At 43.7% G+C, this 27,632-nt stretch overlaps 2 protein-coding genes across 6 annotated transcripts in view; one reads left to right on the top strand and one right to left on the bottom strand.

Moving 5' to 3' along the window:
* Window positions 1-1,893: 1,893 nt before the first annotated feature.
* Window positions 1,894-16,488, top strand: SLC24A1 (solute carrier family 24 member 1). Its single transcript, XM_026791315.2, has 9 exons — window positions 1,894-3,059; window positions 4,397-4,456; window positions 4,946-5,054; window positions 11,291-11,374; window positions 12,965-13,065; window positions 13,677-13,880; window positions 14,232-14,321; window positions 15,146-15,312; window positions 15,960-16,488. The coding sequence occupies exons 1-9, from the start codon at window positions 2,139-2,141 to the stop codon at window positions 16,207-16,209; spliced, it is 1,986 nt and encodes a 661-aa protein (XP_026647116.2). The 5' UTR covers window positions 1,894-2,138; the 3' UTR covers window positions 16,210-16,488.
* A 646-nt stretch (window positions 16,489-17,134) lies between these two features.
* The window catches only part of DENND4A (DENN domain containing 4A), a 51,190-nt gene continuing 40,692 nt past the window's right edge, over window positions 17,135-27,632 (bottom strand). For 4 of the 5 annotated variants that reach the window (XM_014264578.3, XM_074549149.1, XM_026791314.2 and 1 more), the window contains 11 exons: window positions 26,658-26,868; window positions 25,805-25,899; window positions 24,848-25,023; window positions 24,578-24,724; window positions 23,907-24,117; window positions 23,410-23,664; window positions 22,787-22,904; window positions 22,606-22,632; window positions 21,968-22,130; window positions 21,041-21,105; window positions 17,135-20,815 (listed from right to left, as the gene is read on the bottom strand). In XM_014264578.3, the coding sequence (XP_014120053.2) occupies window positions 20,679-20,815; window positions 21,041-21,105; window positions 21,968-22,130; window positions 22,606-22,632; window positions 22,787-22,904; window positions 23,410-23,664; window positions 23,907-24,117; window positions 24,578-24,724; window positions 24,848-25,023; window positions 25,805-25,899; window positions 26,658-26,868 (1,605 nt within the window). In that variant the 3' untranslated portion in view covers window positions 17,135-20,678. The remainder of the gene's footprint in view (window positions 20,816-21,040; window positions 21,106-21,967; window positions 22,131-22,605; window positions 22,633-22,786; window positions 22,905-23,409; window positions 23,665-23,906; window positions 24,118-24,577; window positions 24,725-24,847; window positions 25,024-25,804; window positions 25,900-26,657; window positions 26,869-27,632) is intronic. The other variant, XM_014264579.3, reaches the window with a different exon arrangement.

Here is a 27,632-nt window from a genome sequence, read left to right as displayed (position 1 = left end):
TCTGGCCTGTCAGCCACAGGAGATGCCTCAAAGTGTTCCATGTTTAAAAGTGTTTATAAATGTGATTTTGCCGCTGCCAGGGCCGTGAGGGTGATCCGTGTCCATGGCTGGTGCTTCAGTGCAGGAGTTTGTGAAGGGGATAATCACCTGTCCTCACACTGAGAACAACCTGTGGTAGCAGACAAAGGTTCAGAGATAGACCCAAATCTATACAATACTATTTAATCTTCTTAGGGGCTGTGGGTATTAAACTGGATTGGGAATTCCTCCACTAACATGTCCTTCACACCTGACCCGCTCTTCTTTTGGGACTCTGCCAGCAGAGGAGACATCCTGAAAATGGGATCATTTTCACCTGCCTCTCTCTGCAACAGCATCTCCCATCTGGCTGTTAAGTACCAAAGAAGCTTCCAGCACTACACCCAGCCTCTGGAACTCCCCTTCCTCCTGGACAGGCTTTTGGAAGGTAGGCTGGGGAGCTTTGTGTGATTGCTTGGATTTCGTGTTACTGAGACAGGAGGTTAGAGAAGGAGTTTATCAGGAATTGACCTAAACTTAGAAGACTAGAGAAACAATTCTGAATTCTTCTGGTCAGGAGTTGTGAAAGGCTGCAGAGCTCTTAGAACTGATCCTGGTTTTGGATTTCTTTCTGTTTGCAAAACATCTTTTAAGCAGCTTGTTTTGGAGATTTTTAAATAGGAGTGTGTGCATGACTGTGTTCTCTCTCTGCCTTTTAACTCTCCTGTCTTTGTTAGGGAAAGTTATTTTCTCTTAACATGCAATTTGTTATACCTCTTGTGTTGTTCTGCCACATGTATATTTATTTTCTTTTTATGTTTGAAAAGCAAAGCTTGTATTATCTATTTATTTAGGTATTCCCATAACCCTCTCTTACAGTTGCCTTAGTGATTCTCCCAGTTATTTAAATTAACATTGCCTGTTTTGCAAGGAATTTAGGCTGTTAACTTCCCTGGGTGTTATGCAAGAGGGTGACTGTGTGATAACTTGCATGAAGAGCTTATCTGAGAATGGTTTAGAAAACTATGATTCACAGCTAAAGAATAATGTAGCATGCCCACTCTGGGGAAAAAAATAATCCATGAAGAGTGTCATTCTAAGGTAAAACATTCAAGCAGTGCTGAAGGGTGAATTCTGTCCAGCCCCAAATTCCTGTTCCTGTGCTGTCACAGCTGCAAGCACTGTCACTCTGACATTTACAATTTCTCCCCCTTTCTAAATGCTGTTCATATAATTATGCAAGATATGCTAATTACTCCCTAATAAAAGGTATGATTACAATTCCACTTTGCCAGTTCTGATTTCAGAAAGCCCTGAAAAGATGTAGTCATAGAAACAAATGGCTGCTCGGCACCCCTAGTTTTACTAGAACCACGTTCTCCTCACCCTCTGCTCAAACTGAAAGAAAAACCTCACCCTTGGATGGTTTCCTGGAGAGTGAAAGGCTGGAAAGCCATGGAGCAGCATCACATCTAAACCAGTTTCCATCCCCCTGAGTTTATTTTGGTGAATAACTGGTTTAGGAGGGACATTTGAACAGCTTGGTCTTGTCTTCAGAGCATCATTTTTAGCAATTTAAATTTGGTTCCTTGACAGAAGCCGTATCCATTCCTCCTGCACAACACTGACCCAATTGATAATATTACAGAATAACAACTGGACTCTGCTCAATGCAGTCCTTAACAGCTCCTGGATATGGGCATTTGGTGGAACCAGAATTCAGCTTGGATTGGACTGCCTCAGCCAACTCCACTCTCTTAAGCCAAACCTTTCATTATTAATCAGCATAGCCTACAGTCATATTAATAAATAGACTGAAATCTGGATCTAGATCTCTCTTTACTCATTTAAATCCATTTCTTTTTATAGAAAAATAGACAAGCAGTCAGTGAAGGGCTGCTGCCCAAATGGTGGAAAGTTGCAGTACTTTGTTTTTCACACCAGATTTTCTTTTGCAGGATTCCCCATTCTGTGCTGTGCAGTTCCATTCCTGATGCTCCAGATCAGCTAGAAATTGTGCTATGCAGTTCCAGTCCTAATGCTCCAGATCAGCAAACTGCTGACCAAGTGAAGTCTTCAGTGGCCTCTGCACACGGCTCTGAGTTTGGAACCTTTAGGAAATGCATTTACCGCGCAGGAGGCGGCTACGGAGGAACCGAATCCTTTTCTTGCTTGCCACAGTGTTGGTCCTTTCCTTCTACCAGCTCCAGTCCAGCCCCTCTGCCCTTCCAGCATCACACAGAGCCCCCCAACCCACAGACCCTGCCCAAGTGACCTCCAGGGACCTCCCCAGCAACAAGACTGCTGTAAGAGGCAATGGCACAGCACCCAAAATAAGGCACTGCATCTATGTGGATCCTGAGCCAGCCGTGCCCGTCACCACGTCAGTGGGCACAACACCACAGCAAGAGAATGCCAGTGAAAGCGCCCCAGATGAAAAACCACCCTATGAGTCCAAAGGAGAATATCCCCAGGACCTGTTCAGTGTGGAAGAACGCAGGCAAGGGTGGGTTGTACTTCACATCTTTGGCATGATGTATGTATTTGTGGCCTTGGCCATAGTGTGTGATGAGTATTTTGTTCCTGCTTTGGGAGTGATCACTGAGAAGTTGGAGATCTCTGAAGATGTGGCTGGAGCCACCTTCATGGCAGCAGGTGGATCAGCACCAGAACTCTTTACGTCCCTCATAGGTGTCTTCATCTCACACAGCAATGTCGGCATCGGTACCATTGTGGGCTCAGCAGTGTTTAATATCCTCTTTGTCATTGGCACCTGTGCCCTCTTCTCGAGGCAGATACTCCACCTGACATGGTGGCCCTTATTTAGAGACATCACATTCTACATTGTAGACTTACTGATGCTCATCCTGTTTTTCCTAGACAGTGTCATTGATTGGTGGGAAAGCCTCCTTTTACTGACTGCCTATGCCACATACGTGTTCACCATGAAACATAACGTGTTCCTGGAGCAATGGGTGAAGCAGGAGCTGAAAAAGAAGCTAAATGCTGTGCAGGCAGCATCAGCAGAGCATATGCGGAAGGTTGGTGTCCTTAGAGTTCAGAGGGCAAGTTGGAAATAACTTTTAGTGTAAACCACAAAGAAAAACTGCATCTCCTTCACAAAGCACATATTCGAACCTCAGAATGCAGGTACTGGTCAATAATTATGGTTTTAAAATGGGGAAATCCAAACTAGTGAGATCTAAGAAAGTGGAGGCCATCACTAACAGGGAGCTCTGCCTGTGCAATTACTAAATATCTCTTGGCTGCTTTCAAAGTTGTGTGGGGTTTTGCTTACTTTGTTGTTCAGAAGAAGTTTCAGCAAGAACACTTGCACAAACACATTTTTGGTCTGGGAACAAGGTTGGACAATTCTGGTACACAGGGTAGAAAAGGTTTCTGTCCCAGCCTCTTGCAACTGAGAGATGTTGGAGGAAATTCTCTTTTCTCTCTCTGAAGCCAGTTGCTGGGATGCTGGTGGTATCACTTCTTACCTGATCAGCAGCACAGAAAGGCATCTGGCAGCTTTAGCAATCACTGCCTGCTCTCCTGGGCAGCATTCACAGATTGAAGTGCCCAAACCCAATTCCATGGCAGCAGATTTCAAACTGTCCCCTGGCACTGCATGCTCTGCTAGTCAGATGTGTCCCTGGCCCTCAAGCATGCTTTACCTTCAGATCCTTGCACTCCACATCATTTAAGGAAAGGAAGGAAGCAGATAAGGAAAGTCAGGGTAGCTGAAGTGGTGCAGAATTGAGAAACTCCTTCTCTTTCCTACTCCTGGTTTGTTGTTCAGCCAGTGCTCACAGCTGGGAGACCTGAAAGCTCCTGGGTTACATTCCAGTGGGATACATGTGCAAGAAACTGCAGTGACACACACTCATCACTGTGGACATCATCAAGCATCACAGATTGAATCCAACCCTGCACTTCAGGTCTGCAGAGAGCTCTCACTAATGCTTAGTAGCATGACAGAGAGCTGCTGAACCTATCCCTTGGGAAAAATTAATCACAGAAATTATAAATGATGGAAAGTAATGCTAATCACTGTAAAAAAATCTGTCTTTGAACCTTCTCTCTGCTGGAAAATGAGTAAGGATACACATGTTTGGGGATGCAGTCTGGGTCTGTCTTAGCTGCAGGAATCAGTTGTGAGTCTGCCCTCAGGTGCCTACATCCTTGCTGGGAGGCTTTAGGTAGAATCCTGTTTTATTCAGAAGCCAATGGGTTTAAGGAGGCTCATGGCTTTGGCTGTTTCAGTAGCATCCATGGACATTTGTGTCAGCTGTGCCACTTCCCCACAGGCAGCAGCCTGGAGGATCATTAGATCTTGAAGCAGCAGAGGTGATTGGTCATTTCTGTTCTTCATTGCTTGCAGACAAGCAGGGCAGTTGTAGATGATGGAACAACGAAGCCACCAGATGTGAGGAAGCTTCAGGTAGGTCTAAGAAACTTTACAGGGATCTGAAGTAATGGTATTTTGAATCTCCCCCTATGTCAGGTCATAAATAAAAGTGTCAACTCCTGTGTCAAGAAACCCAGACCAAAGCCTGTATCATATCAGGCTCAATGGCCACAGTTTGCTCAAGGAGACACCTGGCAGAATCCTGTCCTTTAAGGAATTTTTATAAAATTTAAGAGACAGCTCAGGCTTCCCAGGTGGATTTAACTAGAAGAGTGCTGCTCATTCCCTGCTATAAAACAGTCATATAGAAATTCAGACAGTGACTCTTCTTACCTGGTTTCATGGCCAAATTTCTTCCTGAGCTGTCATAGCAGTGGCTGGTGGGGTTTGTCCTTTCCCATAGCAAACACTGAGCACTGATTCCTCTGCTGCTGTTGAATTGCTGCCTCATGGCCTGGAGAGGCCTTGTCTGGTGTAGAGGACAAAGAAGCTGGAACTGAGTGGTTTTGTGCCTTCCCACAGCCTGGGCCAGCCCTGCAGCGGGGCAGCAGCTCGGCCTCCCTGCACAACTCTCAGATGCGCGGCACCATCGTCCAGCTCATGATCCACACCCTGGACCCCCTGGCAGAAGGTGAGTGCATGCTGCACACCACAGGGCCTTGGCTTCACAGCCCTGAGTGGTTTCACTGGGAATACAATCAGTATTTTGGGGTCAGTAACTCACCCTTGGGGTGCAGCTGAGTATCACAGATGGTGTCGGGTGCAGGGAGCTCTGTGACAGTGGGATGTGCCCCTTCCAATCGCGTGGCTGGCAAGGACAAACCTCATGTTTTGATCCTGCCATGTCTACTTTTCCTGTGCCCAACTGGTTACTGCTGTGGTGGCAGCTGCTGCTGGGGTCCCTGGAAGTGGTGACATCCTCTATCTCTGCTGTCTCTCTGACTGCAGTGCAGTTAATGTGAGTTACAGGCTCCCCCTGTCCCATAGCACATCCCATCTTCCTCTTCTTAGCTCAGACCTCATCCCAGCCCTGAAAGAGCAGCACAAAAAGAGGATAAAACCCTTGAGGAATTCTCTTTTTGACAGTGGTTAAAATCCCAGCTGGGATTCTAATCCTGATGGTGAGGCCAATTCTGTGTGATTCAGGCTGACACCTCTGGAAGCTCACCAATCATCACTGCCATGGCACAGTGTGCCCACAGCCCTGTGCAGGCAATGGGCAGCTCCCCAGGGCCAGGGAATGACCAGCTCAGATCCAAGACCTCTTTTAAACTGCCCAGGAAGCCTTATCTCCAGACAGACCAGGGTGTTTGTGCACAGCCTTTTAATGTGTTACTTTATATTAACTTTAATCCAATCACACTGTGGACGTTTATTTTCAAAGAAGGAGTGAAGCACATTAATAAAAAACATCTTTAAGATTTTCTTTCCTAGCCCAGAACATGCCCCACCCCTCCACTGCCCTACTTGTTCTAAAGAGATTATCTGCTGCTCATTCAAAGAGAGATTGAAGCTAAGCAGATCAACACCTCTCGTGTCCCTCGCAGAGGTTACAAAGAGGACTCTCCAGATCAGAATCCCAGCTGCACAAACTGATCAAGGGAACAAGGAGGCTGGAGGAGGACAGCAAGGCAGATCAGTGTCTGCTTTGACAGATTCCAGTGAAGGCGCCCAATGTGTTATCAACAGTAGCCTAACAAGAGCCAGACTCATCAGGGTTTGTTCCTTGCCTGCTGTGCCTCCAAAAGGTTCTATCAACAGCACCAGCATAGACCCAAAACCTTCCAAGAGGATGTGCCCATCAGAAAGTGCCAGAATTGAAGGGCTGCTGCCACTCAGAGACCTTCCAGCACCTTCTCATCCTTCCCACACCTCTAAATGTCTCTGTGCAGTATCTGCCCACCCAAGGCCACCACGAGTTTGGCTTTCTGATCCAGGCTGGTGCCCTGGTGAAACTCTGGGACCCCTCAGCGGGAGAGCTCTGAGGGGCTGAGGTTGCAGCCAAGGCCAAGGAGAGCCCCAGCCAGTTCAGCCCAGAACAGGGAGCTTTCCCCTGGCCTTGCTGAAGAGGCTACTGCTCCCAGGCCTTGTGAATATGGAATAAACAGGACCTGGAGACCAGTTTGGATTTTCTCTCAAAGAGAACTTGCCTACTCATTTCATAGAATCACTGCATCATTTAGTTTGAAAAAGACCTTTAAGATCATCAAGTCCGACTGTTCCCCCAGCACTGCCAAGGCCACGTGTCCCCCAGTGCCCCATCCACACATCCTTTAAACCCCTCCGGGCATGGTGACTCCCTGTGCCAGGCTTGAGGACCCTTCGGGTGCAGGAATTTTTCCCGATATCCAGCCTGCGCCGGCGGCCCGGCAGGATGAGTTCTGTGTGTGCAGCAGCCACTAGATGGGAGTGTGACCGTGTGTATCTGTGCCTGATACTAGATGGGAGTGTGACCGTGTGTATCTGGGCCTGATTCTGCAGGGACCGCGCGGGGATGGGCTGCAACAGCCTCTCCTGAAGGGTTTTATAAACCAGAGCCTCTACTTTAATAACGCCACTGAGTTAATGGCAAAACCTCTGCCCCAGCTACGTGCCTGCTCCACTCAAGGCTGTGAGAAACACCACCTTACAAAATATAACAATAAAATTACTGATATTACAACAGCTCAGCACTCAAAAATCAAGGAGCCAATGTGTCAAATCCTGTGTGTCTTGTAGGAGATACTCCTTAATCCGATAACTTCCTACCTAAAGGAAAGAGAGTTTGGAGAAAAGAAATTTATGCATAGACTGAGAAAACTAAGTGCCTTGAGGAGCCTGGCCAAAGAGATAGAATGACATCCCAAGGGAGGATCTGGAAAAGGATTTGAACCTGCAAGGCTTATGAGGGCTTGTGTTCTGGTATGTCAATAGCTCCTAGTCCTGTGTTAACAGCCCTGCAGCCCTGTGGGACCCTGGGGACAGCTGTGCCTGCTTCCCATGGATCTCCAACACTGTCCCTCCCTTTGCTGGGTGTGCAGCTCTCTCTGTACCAGGCACATTTCTGTAATTAGGCTGCCACATAAAAGATGATCCCAAAGCAATATATCTTTCCTCAAGGGCTCTTGTTCCTTCTTGCCAAGGCCTGTGGCATCAGCACTTACAGGCTGTGGGAATGAACACTCAACAGAAGGAAAAGGTTGCCAACAGTTGCTCAGCAGTTCCTCACTGAACCTGCTGCAATCAGGATTCTGTAGGGTTTCCTTCTTTCAGCTGCCCTTGCTTTTTATTTGGGCAGCACAGAAGTGGTTTCAGGGCAGCAAGGCCCAAAACATAGAAAAGCTGCCAGCACTGGGCCTCCAATCCCAAATATCAGGGGCAGAGGTCTTGGAAATGCAGGAGTGTGAAACACAAAGCTGCAACACCCCTTGTGTGAAACAGAATTTCTCTTTTGAGGAGTGGATTGAGTTCAGAATGTGGAGTTATTTCTTTTCGTAGTAGGAAGATATCATTATTTAAGTCTTTGTCTCAGAGAGACTACGCGTTTACTTTGGAAGTTCTAATATTTAGATGGCATCCTGAATTATATTTTTGATAGAACTTTTTACCTTCAATGTGCCTTTTTTTTTAATTAGGAATTTCTAGCAAGTTTGTTCTCTTGTCCTTTTCCCCAGTGCCTGTGAAAATGAGTAGAAGAAGAGCGTGAGATCTTTTCCAGATCATCCCATTAGAGACCAGAGGGAACTGTTGGGGAAGTAAAGGCAGTGAGGATTTTGGAAATGCTCAGGAGCCCTCTCATTTCTGAACCTCTAGCCTTACCACCAGACTCTTTAAACTCTAGTCACACAGGGAACAAAGCAGAAGCCTACATTTCTTTTTGAATGAAGCAGAAGGCTCCAGCAGAGAGGTTGTCAGAGCTGCGTGCCCTCACTATGCCCCAGTTAACAGGGTAATGATTTTGAAAATTAGACCAGAGCAGTGGGCACTGTTGCAGGCTGGAGAAGGCTGAAGGCAGCTACAGCTTCTCCTTGCTTCATTAGCATTCCAGATCCAGAGGGCAAAAAGGAATCACAAGACTTTTTTTATACTTCCACTTTTATATAGCAGAATCTCCAAATCCTTCAGGCTCATGCCAAACTGTAAAGAAAAAATCCTCCCTGCTGATTGTGTTGCCAGTCCTATTAGAGTGAATATTAGAGCCAAAGAGTGAATTAAATGTAAGAGCCAAATTCAAGATAGAAGCTCAGCTGCTACCTGAAGTCCATCCTGGATGCTGTCAGTTCAGAGGACAAGACTTCTCCTGGAGAGCATCTCAGGGCCACTGGACACAGCCATGTCCTGTGTGATGGGCTCTGAGCCCTGGGGACAGAGCTGCCAGCAGTGAATGGCCCAGGGCACTGAGGGACACTGCCCTGCACAGCCCACAGACATCCTTCCTCCCCGTGCTGACCTGCAGATCTGGCCAGCTTAGAGCCAGCTCTGCCTCCAGTCTCAGTCCCTCCTGCAGGAATTGTGTGCCAGAGGAATTACCACCCTTTTAAAGGAGGCTGATCTCATGAGAACTGGCCAGTGGCCTGGGCCTAATCTGTTTATCCTGACAGAGATGCTCCCGGGCTCCTCCCAGCCTGGGGCCTGGCTGAGGGCAGCGAGCCAGGAGCTGGAATTTCCATAATCTCAGGCTGACCCTGCTGACCCTGCTGACAGGAGCTTCTGCAGCAGCTTCAGGGAAAAGCCAAACACAAGGATGCATTGCCCAGTGCTTAGAGGAGACTGGGAGCAAAAGGTCACCCCTGCACTGAGGGATGTGCTTGTGCACGAGCACAGGGGGAAGGAAGCCAACATTTCACATCCCCTCCAGTGACCTTCAGTATTGACAAGGAGCATAGAAGAGTCAGGCTCTTGAGTTCCAGCCAGCCTTTCCAAGGAGAAGAAATGATCATTTGATTAGAAATTCCTACCTGCAAGGGTGGTGAGGTCCCAGAACAGGGTGCCCAGAGAAGCTGTGACTGCCCCTGGATCCCTGAAGTGTCCAAGGCCAGGATGGATGGGGCTTGGAGCAGCCTGGGATGGTGGAAGTTGTCCCAGCTCATGGCAGGGGGGTGGGATTGGCCTTTAAGGTTCCTTCCAACCCAAACCATTCTGGTACTCCATGATGGTTTCATCCTAGTCCAACCATTCCAGTGCTCAGTGGAAATCCCAGCTGGTGAAAGATGTTTCTGTCAGACAGCAGCAGGAATCTCACCAGCGTAGGACTTGTCCCCTGAGGTCTTCCTGTCTGGGCTGGGCCCAGTTATTGGACATACAGCAGAATTTACTGATTTTCACAAGGTTCAGCTCAGAACAATAGCTCTGCCCACATGGCTGGACATGCTATTTCTATTATCTCAGTGTCACAGTGATTAATAAAATGGCAGGGCCCCACCCTTGAGGCAATGTCACAACTGCACCTTCTGGGTGCATAGTCAACAACACAGTAGATTAAATCAGTGTGATAAAGCTCTCAGAGAAAATTATTTTACAGCCCTGCACACAAGCCAAACACAGCATTGGCCAATTCTTGTGGCTACTGCCCATGTGCAAACCCAGTGACCCTCAGTCATTGGGTGTGCAGCTCAACAGAGGACAGAGATTAGAGCAAAATGGGGCTTTTCTTTGAGCCCATTTTTGTTCACTTTCACTGAGAGCAGTAAGACATTTGAGTAAAAAACAACTATAGAGACACACAGTTCCACAGTTCACTGGAAATCAATAAAAAAGCAGCTCAGCTGAGTAAGGCAGAGCTTGGTTCACAGTGGAAGAATCTCTCAGCAGTCCCAGAAATAGAGCACCAGACCTGTGCTGGTGAAGAACATCTCTCAAACAGCCTGAACCATGCTGAACCTGGATACCAGGAATTTAGAACAGCTCCAGCAGGAGGCACTTGTGTATACTTAGAAAAATCAATCATTTTCCAGGGAACGGGAACATAAAAGGTGTTTATTTTCCATTCCCTTCAGGTGCCCAGGCTGTAAGCAGCACCCTAAAGCCTCTTCAACAGCCACATGGCAGGAGGAAGGTGTGATTTTTAGTTTGCTCATAATCTAGCCTAGGAAAAAAATCAATAGTCCATTGTGAACATGATGATATTGCACTGAAACTCCCCATCTGTTCTTTCTGCATTTTATTCCTATAAAGTACAGATATCCTTTGTATTACTGACCTGAAAAGGATTTCTCATTCCTCTTGATGCCTTGAGAGGCTGGCTAGAACAGAGGCTAGACAGTGTTACAGGAATAAAGTAGGGGTTTATTAAAAGGCCTTCACAGGATACACCTTGGGCAGTACAAGAGCCTGGCCATGGCTACACCCGAGATGGACAGCAGGTCACACATTTCCACGCTTTCATAAGTTTTGGTCCATTTCCATATTGGAGTTAATTATCCAATTGCAGCTCCAGGTTATGCAGCCCCATCCTCCCAGTTTGCTCTCCTCAGTTTGCTGTTTGCACTTTTTGGGCCTGAAGCTGCAATGATGTCCTTGGTTCTGGGGCTGGAAAAGGAGTTATGTCTGAACTGTAAAGAGAACTTGATAACACTGCATATGAAGTTCAGAGTTATGTACTAATGCAGTACAGAATCTGGAAAATATAAAAGCTAAAACTTTAAGCATCACTCTAGATTCTCCTTAAATAGTTCTGTCAAATTGCTGGTGTAATTGCTGTAGCACCAAGCAGTTAAATCCAACAGCTATGAGCACCAGCAGCAGCCAAGCCTGAGGTCTCAGCTAGAACAACCCCTGGGGCAGCACCTGCAGGGGGAAGGGGGCAAGAGCTCGTGAGTGTTGGGGGAGGCAGGGCCAGGGGGGCTTTGCAGTGCCAGCCCCTGATGATCGTGTCCTTCTCACCCACAGCAAAATTTAAAGACAGGGTTGACACCCTGAGCAAACTGGCCAAGGCCAAGGATGAGACCCTGGAAGGACAAGGCTCCCAGCCAGGTGAGTGCAGGAAGAGCCAGCACTGTTTGCCTTGTTTTGCACTGCAAGCCCTCACCCCTTCCCAGCACACAAAGTCCAAGGGCAGGCAAGGAAACTCTGGGGTGTAACACAAATTTTGTGCTGTTTCTGGGCACAGATGGCTGCTGTAACAATGCAGCAGGAATCGATTGATGCCCGAGGGCAGGAGCAGCCATCCCCAGGGGAGCTGTTAGTGAGGCAGGGCAGGGAGAGCTGCAAGGGTGGACTGCAAATGGCCATGGAACAGTGCAGGAGGGAGAGCAGGGCACTGCAGACACTTGGGTGCTGCTGCTCTTTGGCAGACCCTGCAAATGAGGTGTTTGTTGAAACCAAGTACCTTCACATGTTTGCAGAAGGGTACAGAAGGTTCCTCCAGAGGGAATAATCTACACTTTGTCTGTATCAATTCCAAGGACCTGTGCACCCTCCCTTTAACAGCATCACAGAATCATACAGTGCTTTGGGTTGGAAAGAACCTTAGAGACCATCCCATCCCAACCCCTGCCAAGGGACACCTTCCACCATCCCAGGCTGCTCCAAGCTCCATCCAACCTGGCCTTGGGCACTGCCAGGGATGGAGCAGCCACAGCTTCTCTGGGAACCTGTGCTGGGGCCTCACCACCCTCACAGGGCAGCATTTCTAATCTAACATTTAACCTGCCCTCTGTCAGTCACTCCTGACACAAAGGCTGCCGTGGAGCCAGAGCTGACCTGTGCTACAACACAGATTTGTGCTGCCAGCAAGGCTGAAGATTTTGAACAAACTTTGGAAAGTACCAGCTCCACACAACCCAGGCACCTGAGCACCTCATGGAGGTGAATGAGCTCAAACTTGAGAAGAACACTGTTTAAAACCCAAGTAAATTCTTGGTGTGTGCTATAAATACCACACTGACTTCACTCTCTCATCCCTGCTCCGTGTTATCCATATTTCTGCTGTTCCCACAGAGGTTTCTGTGTTCCTCTTGGCTATGCAGGCTAATGCAGGAACAGCAGGACATTGCAGTTATTTCCTTGCACGTGTCAGCACTTTCCTATTTGCTTTTGAATACCCACCAAAAGATCAGGGATTAAAGTCTGGCAGCACATCCTGGTCATTTCTCAGAAGCCTTGAAGAGTATCAGGTCCCTGGAGAATGCTGTGCTCTACAGAGGGAGGGGGGAGCTGGGGGGAAACCTGAGGAGTAAAGCTTTACATCCTTTCTGGGTTTTAAGGAAGGTTTTAATACAAACTTCAGAATCCAGAAAGAAACGAAGAAATGCCCATCAGCTGTAGATGAGGTAATTAGCATTTTCCTGCTTCTTACAGCAGTTCTGCATGAAGGTCAGAGGAGCACGAAGGTCTCACTCTATTCCAGTTGGGCCAAATCCTGCCCAGATTTACCAAACACAATCACAGCAGTCAGGGAGGACACACAACAAACCAAAGTAAGCTGAGGCCATTTAACCTGAAATGCCACCACTGTGGGAGGGAGCTGAGACCCTCTGCTGGCCACAGGGAAGGTGATCCCTGATATGGTGGACACTCATCCAGGATGACTGAAACCAGCATTCCTTCTTTTTGCTTTTGCAGAAGAGGGAAAGAAAGCACCAAGCAACGTCCAGGTGACTCCTGCCACTGAGTCTGAGCCCAGCAAGGACACACAGAAGGCAGATGTGCCACAGGATGGACAGGTACCCAAATCAGGAGCACAGGCACTGAGTGCCCAGCCAGGCTGACCTTCACATGTCCTTTCCTGCTTCCCTCTCCAGAGCTGTGGGGACAGGACCCAGCCCATGTCACTGCCATCTATAAATAGGCTCTGTGTGTAGTAATCTAAGATGCTGGCTGAAACACTTTGGCTTACAAACACAAATTGGGTCCAAATGATGACACCAAGTGACACTGGATAGTATTGACCCCTCAGTGACTCTTCTGAGGGTACTCCAGGGTAAGGAGAGATAAGAGCACCCGCCTGTCCTGTGCTCACCAGCAGACTGTTCTGTTTTGCTCCCCAAATCCCTTGTGGGTGATTTAGCAGTTCCAATGAATAAAAGTTTATTTCAAGGACATGAAATATTTGTTTCTAAAAGGTGGTTCTAGTAAATGGATGCCCATTAGTTAACAATACACAGGTGCTGGGTTGGGGTGTGCCTGGGTCCTGTCCCACAAGAGCTGTGGCTGCCCTCAGCAGGTTACAAATGTGAGCTCTGCTCAGGTGAGGCCACAGTGAGTAACTGCAGCTCCTTGTTCTGCTCCTTGGGTGAAAATATATTGGCTTTTTGATTCTTTACTCTGTGTACAGTCCCCCCCGTCAAGCAGTGACACCTCAGACGACAGCAGCTCTGAGAGCCAGGAGGACAGTGACAGTGACAGCACAGAGAGTGATGAAAACGATGAGCCCTTGTCTCTGGAGTGGCCAGAATCAAGGACAAAACAAGCAATTTACCTCTTCCTCTTTCCCATTGTCTTTCCTCTCTGGAGCACTCTGCCTGATGTCAGAAACTCGGTAAGAATCCACCTTCCTCCTGCTCCTGGAGTCATGACCTGAGCTACAGATTTCCTCTGGGTCCATTTTCCCATGTCTGGAGTCTTTGCATAGCTGAAGGGCTGTAACTGCTGCAGGGAGTGGGACAGGAGCCCCAGCTGCAGTGTAAGGTCATTCCAGAGACTTAATTTAATAAACCACAAATTCTAGCAACTACAGGTCACCTAATCAAGCTAAAAAACAGCAAACAGAGACCAGGGTCCAAGTTAAAGCAATCAATTGCAGTGAAGTGTTTCAGGTGAACAGTTTTCAATGGGGACTATTAACTTCCCTGAAACTTCTCTTTTTTCTTTCCAAACTTGATTTCAACAGGAATCAAAAAAATTCTTTGTCATCACATTTTTTGGATCCATCCTCTGGATTGCTGCATTCTCTTATCTCATGGTGTGGTGGGCTCACCAGGTGAGAGGTTTTGTTCTTTCTGTAAATCCCCATTTCAGAACAAGTAGATGGAGAGAGGGGACAGTGGTACTGTGGCATTTTATCTGATGAATTACAGCTGCAGTCATCCATCACAACAGTAGAAACTTTGTTTTGTTAGAACCCAAAAGGGAATTTTTGATGTCCTTTTTTTTTTGATTTGACAAAGATTCATTCATTTCTGAGAGCTTCTAAGGGAGTCTGTGCATCAGTAAAAGGAAAAGCACCATCAAGATTTATCTTAATTCTGACTTTTCATTAATGAATGTTTCTGTGCAGAACATAATTATCCATTACCTAATTAAAATTCTAGGAAAATATAGGTTCTGATTCTGGAAGATGCTAAATGTTCTTCCCTCCCCCATCTTAATATTCATCTGGTATTCTGGGAAATAACATTTCCATCTTGTAGGAACAGCCCCCCAGTCTGTATTGAGTGATTTATTGCACATGCACAGTAGATCTGATCATGCCATAAATCCAAGGGCTGTCATCTCCAAAGACCCTTAGATCTTGCACAGCTGATGTTAAATTTGCAAAGGTAGACAACATCCAGAAGAGGAGGACTGAGGACAGGAAAATTGACCTTGGCTCAGTGCTGGCATCAATGTGGTCACTACAGAGCAAACCCAGAATCAACAGACACAGTAAAATGGAAATTATTAATCCTATAAAGCAGGAAAATGCTGCCACATTTATGGGACTTGGAATATTTTAACTCAAGTATGGCACAAACCCTAACACTGCACAGAGCAATGCACTCCATGTTCCATTGCTAAAGCCCTACCCAACATTGTGTTGATCAGGTTGGTGAGACAATTGGGATCTCAGAGGAGATTATGGGGTTAACCATACTGGCAGCAGGCACATCCATCCCTGACCTCATCACCAGTGTCATCGTGGCCCGCAAGGGCCTGGGGGACATGGCTGTGTCCAGCTCTGTGGGCAGCAACATCTTCGACATCACTGTTGGGTGAGTACCAGGGCCATGCCAAGAGCTGCATTGCTTCTGACACACAAAGTTACCTGGTTTGAAACCAAACACGCCTCAGTTAACTTCATTCTAGCTGTAGTTAAGTGAAGGGCAGCTGAGCAACCAGTTCCTTTTGAAGAAACCCAACCCAAATCCAAACCCAGCCAGGAAAGACAAACTGTTATAACTCAGCCCCACTATCTTCACCCAATTAACCAAATCACCACTCAACACAAAATTACCAGTTTTTCAAGACAAAAATGCAAGACATCTTTGGCTAATGTCCAAGCTATACAGGAGCCTTACCTGGTCACACAGACATCCAGCTCCTGGGGAAGGTCAGTATCAGTGCCTGCATCTCCCATCCTCAACCATCAGGACATTTCTTTATTATAGCTCACCAAGGCACTTAATTCTTAGGTATTATTTTCAAACCCTTTTGCTCTTGGATTGCATTATGATAGTGCAAGCATTATCCAAATGTAGTTTTGACAGGAAAAACATCCAGTTTAGATTTATGCTGAGTTATATTGAATACAATAATGCATTTTTCCCCCCTAACAGTTTGGAAAAAAATTGCTTAGTTATGATGCAGATAATGAACTGCCTTAAAACATTTATTTCAATTACTTTTCCCTTCCTTGCAGCCTACCAGTTCCCTGGTTCCTTTTTTCTATCTTCAATGGCCTCAGCCCTGTGGCAGTCAGCAGCAATGGTTTGTTTTGTGCAATTGTTCTCCTTTTCCTCATGCTCCTGTTTGTGATTATCTCTATTGCTATCTGTAAATGGAAAATGAACAAATTACTGGGGCTCACCATGTTTGCTCTTTACTTTGTGTTTCTGATCATCAGTGTGATGTTAGAGGACAAGATAATATCCTGCCCAGTGTCTGTATGACATGTGGACACTTCAAGATGTCTGTGAGGATCCAGCAACATCAAAAGGGGGTTGAGGTAGCAGTTGTTCTACTGAAAAAAAGCAACCAGAATTGTAACAAACTTACTGAAAATAAGATTCCTTTAACATGCTAAAAAATAAATCATCTTAACTGGTGTGTCAGCCTCTACTGTTTTTCTTTAGGATCAGAACAGTATTAAATGACCAATATTAAATAACACACACTTAGGCACTTGTGGAAAGGCTGATGCAATTTAGATGCATCAAATTTTCACTGTGGCTGATCCTCTCAAGGTAAAGGAGCTGATTTTCACCACATAATATTTACTCATGATAGGAAATTTTCAGGAACATGCTCTAAATTAGTCAGTGAATTGCTCAAACTCACTGAAATCAGTGAATTTTACTTCAGTGGGAAGAGAATCAGATGATGTGGCTGGGCCTTTATGGAACTGCTCTGCTTAAAATCCCTGTGTGGATTTTAAGCTCAGCAGAGAACTCCCTCAAACTGCACTGAGCTCCTTCCAGATCTGTACCTGATCTTGCAATGCAGTGCCTAAAACTCCTGTGAAGTGCCACTGGTACAGCTGTGATGGCACCTGGGTTTTGCTGCAAAAAAACTAAGGGGTTAAAACAGCACATTATTCCTAATCAAAACTGAAGCCAGGAATCAAACACAAAGCTGAATGCTGGGGGTTTGTTTTCATCCTGACAGTAATCTCTGACAGTTACAGGTTATTTACCCAGCACAATTCCTCTTGTTAACACTGACTTCTGCACAGACAAGATGAAAGAATGCCACTGACATCACCAAACCTGAGGGGTTTATTGTTAACACCTCATGGGAGCACACACTGTGGTTAAGAGTTGCAGACATTTCTGTCACTCTAATCAATCTAATAAAATGTTAATGAAAATAACCAGAAAGATTTTAAGCTTTTTATTGACTCACTGTAAAATGTCTTTTTTTGGGATGAGACAGAAAAAAACCTTAACATTGTGAACATTGACTTTGCATATTTTAAAGGAACTACAAACCAAAGCAAACATCCAACATACTGGTTTTTGGTAAATAAAATTTAAACATTACATATTTACAAATCTACAACCATTCATTTAAAAAGTGCTGCTTGCAGACTAACAAAGTACCATTTTTAAATCCCAGTGAGATAATATCCAGAAATACCCCTCTCTATTATTACTATTTGCATCTCCCATTTGTTACACTAAGATTTTACATGCAGGAATTCTCTTTCTCGGGATACAAATCATTTAATTTGCCAGTAGAAGTCAAATTCATCAGGCTGTAACTGTACCAACAGCAAGACTTCTCAAATGGGACACAGCAGTGTCAGAGAAACAGCACAATTTCTATTCACATTTCAGTATTTCATCTCCAATAATTTTTCCAGTGGAACCATAAGTAAAGCAAAATATATATTGCACTGCAAATGTAAAACCTTTGTTTCAGGTTTTGGACATAAGCCTTATTTAGTACACAAAAGGAGAAAATTCAGTTCATACAAAATTTTAAATTGAAAATATGTCTCAAATATTTTATTTATTCATCTTTGTGGTATTGGAAAATATAGTCAAATTGCTTTTCTAGTAAAGGAAAGTGAGATTTGAAAACTGTTTCAACACTGAATTGTATGATGCTCTAAAAATTATCGACCTCAGGATATGTTTGGAACATTGTGACTCGAATGAGGAAAATTTCCCACTTATAGGATGTTGCTATTCTGACTCTGTTTTTATACATTTCTACAGTGGACTGACTTGCAACAGACTTTATAAAACAATTCATTAAGTATAATGATTTCACTTGGTGAGCTACTACATGATAGCATAATTTAAAAGCACACCCCAATTAACCCTGGCAGCGCCTCAGGAGAGCCGTGCCGGGGACGCAGGACCCAGGGATGGTGTGAGGGCTGCACAGCCAGCCCTGCTCCCAGGGCAGCACCCACTCCCTGCCAGCGCTGGGGATGCTGCAAAGAACTCACACGGGGTGGGTTTGGAGTCTGAGGGCAGTTGGAGTCCTTGCCAGGAGGCTGGGACGAGGATGAGGAAGGGCCACGTGTGGCAGTGCTGCCCTGTGCCACGGCCTGGGCATGGGGACCGCGCTCGGCTCTTCGGCCACCCCGAACGGGAGTGGGAAGCTGGGTCATAGCTCAGCCCCTCTAACACCCCACGGCAGCTCTGGAAAAAGCACTTGCTCTCTCTCCTTTCATGGCCTGAAGGTCCTATAGAACAGTGGCTGCCCCAGTGGCTAATGGGAAACAGAACTGCAGGGAGCTGGGAACGCGACCTTCCACAGCACACCCAGCTATGGGCTTAAGTACAGCAACTACTGGAGGCAAGATTTCCATGGTAATGCAGCATTCCTACTGTACAGAGCAGCCATGCACACTAAGGGGTACTTACAGGGAATGTGTTCAAAAATAGCCTGTTTGTTTCACAATAGTTCAGGGGAATGAAAAGGATATCTCTACCTTGTACCTGGGTGAAAAAAGGAGCTTCATTTCATGCACAAGGATACTGTACAAGCGTGGCAGTACAAAAAGAGCATCATAAATTGTTAAAATAAATTAAAGATGAAAGATGTTGTAAGTGTAGCATTGCTAGCTCCACCTCAGGTGGGGGATACGTTCAAGAAGGTCAGCTACGTAATTAGCAGCACGTTAGAGAAGAGGCATTACCTGATGGAAGCTCTATCCAAGACTACATCCTGCAATTATCATCAGCACACACCTGCAGCTCTACAGGTTTGAAATCCTTTTCTTAGGGCAGCTTCTTCTTACAACTTCACAGAGGTCTGGGAGGAGGTTACAGAGCTTCATAGCAGCATTACTTTTCATTTAAGCCATTAAGGCTTGCTCTACTTCACTTAATAAAGTAAATCTAGCTTTAAAGTTTATCATCTTTCTGCCTAAGTATTGCTGGTTTATTATACTTGCACACTAAAGATGTTTTTAAAAACAACACCTACTGGTAGGCAGACTGCAATATAAAATCTAATGTAACAGTTGAATATTTGGAAGTATTATAACAGCAACAACTAAAATTAGAAGTTGAAAATAATTAAGATTACTTAAAATAAATCTATTTGTTAAAGCATGATTTAAATTTGTTTAGAGTGTTTTATACAGTTCAATGTCTGTTTTCCCACCTCCATGCAAGACTTCTGATATTTTCCCTGTAGCCTACCTTCTGGTGAGGAGTTGCTACGTGACAGAGCACAGAACATTTTTTAAATGTCTAGAACAAGAAAACATGAGGCAAAAGCCATGACTCCACCACAAGGACTGATATAGCAGTTTTCTACAAAGGAAACAAAAAGTTGTTTTTCCTGTGAAATAGAGACAGAACATTCCAAGTATGTTTAACTAAGCTCAATACGCCCCAGTAAGTTACATTCCCTATAATTCCCTGTAGCAAGTTTGCTGGATGTACTTGAGTTAGCAGCTTTGGATGGGCATTATGTGGTGCTGTACTGAGTGCCTCAAACACAGCCTCAGACTCTGAGCGCTGCGTGCTCATGGAGAACTCACTGCAGGCTGGCACTTGCTCCAGCTCACATCTGGAATGAGCCACACCAACAAATGCCAACAGCTGACATGGGCTGATTCCACAACAAAATCCATAGGACTCTTCAATGTGGTTTCCCTTTCCTAGGGAGTGGGGAGGGAAGGGAACACGAGAGGAAGAGGAGATTTCTACAGAAGTGTTTCACAGAGACATCAGTGTATTTGTTAGAGTTTTGCAAAATTTACCATACCTTCCTTCTGATTGCTGTGGTAACACGTTTTCTGAGTGTGCATGAGAGAAATCCTGGATCTCCAGTACTGTCTAGGTGAAGGTTAACATTTTCTATTCTGCTTTAAAAACAAATCACTCTTCAAAAAGTAACTGGACAAGTTACTATAAATAGCAGTGTACTGCAAAAAAAATAAGCACTGTATTGCTTCTGCAGCAAGTCCATTTAAAATTCACTCCAGTAATTTAAAAAAATTAAAAAAATATCAACTTACTATAAACAATTTAAAATATGTATAATACAACTTTGTATGCTCTTCATAACATCATGAATATTCTATGTAAACAATAGATTCTGAAGAATTTCCTTCGCTCACATTAGTTTCAGTGCATTGTTTCTGTCCACCTGTTACTTAATCTTTTTTTTTAAAGGGAGCTGTAATATGTTGTCCCAAGTCAGAGAACTGATTTTGTTTATAACCTGCCTCTCCACACACTGATTTGCAGAAAGGACAAGGACAGGGAAATAATATTTGGCCCATTTTTCTCTCTGTCCACCTCCACAACCGCAGCCAGGCCAATTCCCCGAGGCCTCGTGCCGCAGTCCATCGCACATTCCTGAACACTGAAGACTGAGATGTTCCTTGTGACTGAAGTGGTTATTTTACACAGGGATACGTCAGAGATATCACCTCTTTAGCCAGGTACATTTAAAGATATGGTTCTCCAAAAATCTTTCTGCATTCCATCACGCCAGTGCTGGGCGGTCTGTCGCAGTTGTGAGTGTTCTTCACCTGATTAGCGGTGAGACGGTCGTAGGCCATTTTGTACTCTCTGTCAAAAGCATCTGCAGCAAGGCAAAAACAACTTCAGACAGCAAGCTCAAAAACACCACCCAAATGCCACAACAGCTGCATTTATCAGCACAAAATATCTGTAAAGTCCTTTTTATTTGGCACTTATCACAGAGTGGCACACATCTAATCTACAGATCATTTTTTTCTGGAAGCTGTACAATTAAGTTTGCATAAATTCATCATCTGTGCTCATTTGAATAGCTGGCAGAACTCACCTATATCAATGTTATCTCTTCCCAGGGCAACAAGTGAAAGAAACAGTATTTCTCTGTAAAGGCTCCTGAAATGGTAAAAATCCCAATTTATATACTGCACTGATACAGTGAGCACAAAACAATCTCTATTAAAAATAGATTGAAGCATTTAAAGACAACTTATTTAAAAAACGGCATTTTGAACATTACTCCCGATTGTGCCTCCAAAATATTGTCATTTCTGAGCTCTGGGGAATGCCCTGGATTCCTCATGGACATCACCCAGGGTAGGTCCCCTGGAGGCTGCACCAAGTGCACACAGAGAGAAACACGCACTTAAACACTCAACCAAATTCCACAAAATTTAACCTGGCAAGGAATTTGCTTTTCTGCATTTTCACATTAGCTCAAAAAAGCAGGCAGAGAAGCAAATAAACACCTTGTCAGTGCTCCAGCTGTTGACAAGCCTGTTGTATATCCTAGTATAAATCCGTAAATCCAGGCAAGAAATGAAAATTCACAGAAATTAATGTTCACCAATTCCACCGCTAATGGAAAAATACCCCTGCCTAAATATGAAACATAACTTCTCTTAGCTGCTTTTCTGTACACCCTAGAAACAAGTGTCAGGTTTTTATTTTAAAACTCCTACTAATTTATAAATAACATTCAATAACAAAATATACAGATATATACACAATCCCTAGTTCCCACTGTTCAGAGGTGGCTGTAAAGGGGAGGGGGGGAAGAAAAAGTAAAAAAATGGGAAAACTTAGCTTGTGGAAGTTACCATAACAAAAAAATTTACCAGAGTGATAAATTTTGAAAACACTGGTGAAAAACACTGGGGTTTTTTCTTTAAAAAAACACACTAGGAAAATATAACTCACATTAATAAGCTGATTATTGCCCAACTCTGCTCCAGCTAGGCATGTTGGTTTGTCTTACCTTTGTCTTTTAACATGTGGCCACTTGTTGAGCCTCTCCAGTATCTGACTCATTGGTCCATACACATCATTCATCTTGATGCTTTTCACCATACTCCTCAAGAGCTCCTGGTTAAAGGAGTCATCATCTTTTTGCAGTAACTGGACCATTGGGTACTTCTGGGCTGAAAAACATTAGAAAGGCTGTAAGAATAAACAAATTCTTTGTGTAGCAAGTACAGAGTTGTAAAAAAAAGGCCACAAAATCTGTGAAAATATTGACATGTATGCAGTGAATAAAACATCAGGTCAAAAATTATCAATGTAGAACACAAAAAGCACATAAAAAACTCAATGGATGCAATGGACCATGAGCTATTTTCAGGTGTGTGATCCAATACCAGCAACAAAACTGAGTAAGCAAATTCTAAAAATAAGAACATGAGCTAAATGGATGATCAGCATCAATGAAATGTATTCCCTCTCATTCCTCCTATCCCAGTGAAGAAAAAGCCATTGGCAATACCAGTAAATGATTTGAAACAGAAATGCTGGAAAAGTAAAACTTGTTCAAGCAGTTTACTGCTAAGCACAGAAGCAGCCTCCCTCCCAAAACAAGTCACCCAAACTGAGAATAGCAACACCAAGCTTAACACTCACTCTCAAACAAAAGAGTGCGATTTTGACCTGCAAGACAAAAAGCAGTATGATCAAAAATCACTATTGTAGCTCGTGTGAACAATCCACAAAGACATCTTTTCTCAACACAGATGCTTCAGTTGTTCAAAATGAAAACTGTTCTTAAAAAAGAGCACCAAAATCCACACAGAACAAAACTTACTCTGAGCATTCCACAGAATATACAGAGGCTGCCTTGGATCCTGATGCAATTTCATATTGTCCCATAGCATCTGAATAAGAACATATTTACTGTCCTCTGACATACAGTTCCGTGGAATCTGAACCAGAGAATGCACAAAAACATTTTATTACAAAGTCATGACAGAGGAGTTCTGTATTTAACATGTATCTTCATGTCTCTAGGTCTCATGGTAAAAAGCTTTGCTATTAAACTACATACAGAAAGCTTAATGAGATAATCAGTGACATGGCAAACAAGTGTTTGCCTATTTTCTACAGCCCTAATATCTAAACTTCCTCCTTCTACTGCTTAGCTACTCAAATAGCAACAAAACTGTCCAGCAATTTATCCTCCTTGAAACAGAGGATCCCAAATTGCAGTGGGGTGAGTAAGAGCTGAACACTGGCCCCCCACAAGGACTGCTGAGCACATGTTCCACAGCTCTGAGCACCTTCCCTCAGCTGACACATTCTTTACCAATTCAGGACTGGGCTCAGCATAGAGCATGACACATTTCCAAGAGTTACTCAATCATGTAATGATTTCTTACATGGGAAAGCAGCCATTTCTCACGTGTCTGTGTTTCCTATCAGATCCCATACCTTGGAGTTCTTATTGCAGTGCTCAGAAGAAAGTATCAATCCTGGTAAGTTGCTGGGCAAGTCCAAGCGCCTGAAATACCACACCAAATTCCAGAACACGATGGGGTGATGATCTACAAAGTCTGCCACTGTTATTGCATGATCCCCTTCATTTTCAAGCAAGCTTTCGAGCTCTTTCCACACCACCAGAGGACTGAGGTAAGGAACCGTTATAGGATCAGGACTAGGCAAGCGCCATTCCAGGCTCAAGGGATCCTGCAGGAACAGAAAAAATGCCATTAATTGCAACTCATGTAATGAATGCAGCTGTCTTACAAGGTCTTATAAATGCTTTTGCTCCCTATGACACACACCAACATCTAAAAGCTACAACTAGCATTAGTTTAAATAATACAACCTAGCATTTACTGCAATTGAGGAAGGTTAATGCTGTTACACATATCTCTAATCTATGGCAAACATGAAAAAATGACTTTTAAGGTAGAAAAACTACACACAGTTGGTCCTTGCAAAGTAGCAGGCAGGCTACCAGTAGGAATGATATGGCTGATCTTCTGGTTTTCCTTCTCGTCTTCTTCCAAAGGACCAAAAGTACTGATGCTCCTTGCTACAGGGTGACTTGTACATTCTGACCCAGAGGCATTTTGTCTTCTTCCTGAGGGGATCTGGATACTTCTGGCATAAACATTGTCATGTTGCTTAGACTTGCTAAAGGAGAGGAAAAAAAAGAAGAAAAAAGAATCTCAGCTTTTTGTTTTACTCTGAGTGCTCCAACATGTACACAGACAGACAGAAATAAATGGGAAATAATGGACCTGACAGTTTGAAATCTGCCTTGTCAGTCACCACACTCATTTGTGTTACAGAGCAAGTTTTATTCCCCTTTGCACTGATGAAGAACACAAACATCCTCTAAAGAGTTCATAAAACTTGCAGAATTACAAATACCAACATGAATTTTTATATTAGGGATGAAATGATGCATATCAGGCAGAGAAAGCATGATGTGGGCAGATGAGGGGAGGGATAAGGGAGAGGCAGCAGAGAGATCCTCTCACAAATCAATCTCTCCTCTTCAAAGAATATAACAAATTTATTTCAGTTGGTTAAAATACATGCACATGCACAGAGAAGCTGAGGAATTCCTAGGCAGGAAATGCACATTTACCTGTTTGAATTGATATCCTCTTGGACAGACATCAGGGATGTAGTGAGGCCAACAGTGGCTGTCGTGTTACAGGACTTCCCACTCTGATTGGAGAAAAGGGATGGGAACTGCATATTTTCTGTAGAAGGGCTGGATTTCAGAAAATACCTGCAGGGAAAGCAAAAGCTTAACATCATCCAAAAAAGCCCCCCAAGAAACCTAAATCCCAAAAAAACCCCACATCCCAACATGAGCATTTAAAATTGAGGAAAATTCCAATATTGTTATTACCGTCCAGGCCGCCGCAGATCTCGGATTTCGATGCTTAAAAAAGGCAGAAATAAATTGCCACAGAAGGGACACGTGGTATTGAGATTTGAATCATCTGCTGTCCAGCCTGCCATGATTTCTTCATCGTGAACCAAACAGTCACAGGTCCGACAGCGAGAGCAGCTCGAGATGAGGACCTGCACAGGGCAGGAACAGAACCCACCAGAACAATGCTAAATGTTCCCAAATTGTGTCACAAGGCACTTCAAAACTACAGCCAGAACCTCTGCCCTTTGATGAATATTCCTCCCACTTGCATACAAGTTCATGCTTTAATTGCTTCTCAGATTAAAATCAACCAGCTGTTTAAGAATATTAACAATAACATGTTATCTATAATCTGCAAGCATAAAAGTAAAGGAATATTTATGCAGCTACATAAATTATGATTAGAATTTAAATATGCTTTTGTAGTGATTGTCAGTATTATAAAAATGGGAAAAAAAAGATGCAAATGAATAGTCATTAACCTAAATCCAGTGGAGGAAAGGGGGGAACAAAGAAGATAATGAAGAGCCACCTCAAACAGCCAACAGTGAAAAGAAAAGTTCTCTTAACTAGAAGTTACACCAAGAAGTAGCCACTTCTCTCTTCTGCATTTTTAAATGTCCAGGGCTACTTCACTTACTGTTTTCACTTTGAACAAATTTATCTCCACAAGGGATTTAGATACCTGAATTCAATTGCATCCAAAAGCAAAATCTTGAGAACTCAAGCTTAAAGGACCACAAGATGTGACTGAAATAAAGACCTTTCTAGAGCAGGATTTGAAATTAAATCCACTTTGTGACAGAAATATCCATCTGTCTTTCAGTGCTTTAGTTTGGAGCTTTGAACTTCACCAGAGATACAGGTAATATTGATATTTAAAGACATGTGCTCCAAGTCCATCAATTAAATCAGTAAATCATCCTGTACCTCCATGGCATAGTTCTGGAACACGCTGGTACTGCTGGTGCTGCAGGAAGACACCAGCTCTGATTTGTCAGGTAAAGGGAACTTGGAAAGAGAACCTGTTAACAGAAGAAACCCAAAGTACCAGTTATTCAGAAAATGCATTTTTAGCACCCTGTTTTTCTGCTCAAACAATACTGCAGTTATAATAAAATGTGTGATGGAAGATGCAACAAATGAGATACACTGGTAGGGAACTGTGGAGTGTGAGGCTGCCATCTGCCCAGCACCAACCAAGACAAAAATAAAAGCTACAAACAAACTATTTCCATATGTTCACTTTTCTTTGTTACCAACAGTTGGTAGCTTGGAAACAAATTTTAAGTAATTCATAGCCACACTTTCTGTGTGGACAAAACCTAGGGAAGGGCAAGCAGTGCTGTTTGTACCCTAAATTATATCAGACAGTGATACAACAGTCATGATCAATTACCCAGCACAGATTAGAAAAAAATCTACAGTCTGTCTGATAATCAGCTTCAACAGTGGCTTCTAGAAAATAACAGATTTTTAAAAAGTATTTTCACTATTTTTAGAAAACAGAACCAGACCAATGAAGTTACCATTACAATGTTTTTATGGATGTTTTCTGGAACTGTACAACTTACACAATTAAGGTGTTTACATGAAAACTCAAGGACTCAAAGGATTTCCCATTTGAGTGAAAGTTTTCAGGTAGTAAAAGAAAAATTTACTTCTTCCACATAAAGTACTAATGACTAGGGTGTTCCTAAACTGAGAATTATGAAAGAACAAGTTTTAAAACTGGAATGTTTTTGCTCAGATTGATGAATGCCATGCAAAAGCTGTCTCTTACCACACTGGTCAAACTGCTTAGCTGAGCTGTCATGGGAAGCTGAGCTTTCCAGGCTTGTCTTGCTGATGCTAATTCCCTTAATTTCTGAGGTGGTGTTCTCCTGAGGAGAAGCACTTTCAAAATCATTACAGACATCTTCATCAGTGAGAGAAGTAGATTCTGAGTCCAGAGCTCCAAGAGATGAAACACTGGCTCGGTCTGAATTTTGATCCTGAGAAAAGAAGTTACAGTGAGAAAACAAAAGGAAAGCAAAAATTCTTCCCCAAAAAAGTGACAGACTTCTTTGTCCCAGTAAATTCCAGGCATGACCCTCCCCTCCTTGGAAGATCACAGACCTGTGTTCAAAACTGATACAAGGCAAGGCAAGTCCCTCTCTAGGTTAAACAGCTACACCAGGATTCTTTTTTAAAGATTCGTCTAACAAAAATAATTAAGTGAAATCATAACTATCTTAACCCTATAATTTTTTCACTCCATTCCAACAAGAATTATCAGCAGCTGTAGGAATACATTAGGATGGACAAGGCAAGTGTCTCTTTCCATTCCCAAGGACTTGGAACAAAAGTAGTTTTGGTTTGAATTGGTAGCAGCAAATAGCATTCTAACAAATGACCTCAGATCAAAACTAGCTTGAAATTATTTTGGCAACCAATACAACCAGATTTCTCCCTACTCATAAGAGCAATAAAGACTTCAAGCCAGTATTTGTTTATTTAAGTGTTTCTTCTTTAGGTTAAACAGGGAAGCCAGAGCAGTCTTTGTTCTGTCAACACACTTATGTTCTCCCATTGAATATATTCAGAACCCAAGCTAGACTAAAATCTTATTCGGGATATTAAAATCAGGATTCTGGTATACCAAACATGATTAAAACAACTTAATGTACACAGTCTACAATGACATGTCATGCAAGAGATTCATCACATGTGAGTCAGTAATTAAACCTTTACAAAGTTTTTCCTTAAGTTATTAATA

Source organism: Zonotrichia albicollis, chromosome 11 (assembly GCF_047830755.1).
Source record: "Zonotrichia albicollis isolate bZonAlb1 chromosome 11, bZonAlb1.hap1, whole genome shotgun sequence".
Lineage (NCBI taxonomy): Eukaryota > Metazoa > Chordata > Aves > Passeriformes > Passerellidae > Zonotrichia > Zonotrichia albicollis.
The sequence above is the reverse complement of the archived record's forward strand: the minus strand, read 5'-3'. Positions and strand labels throughout refer to the sequence as shown.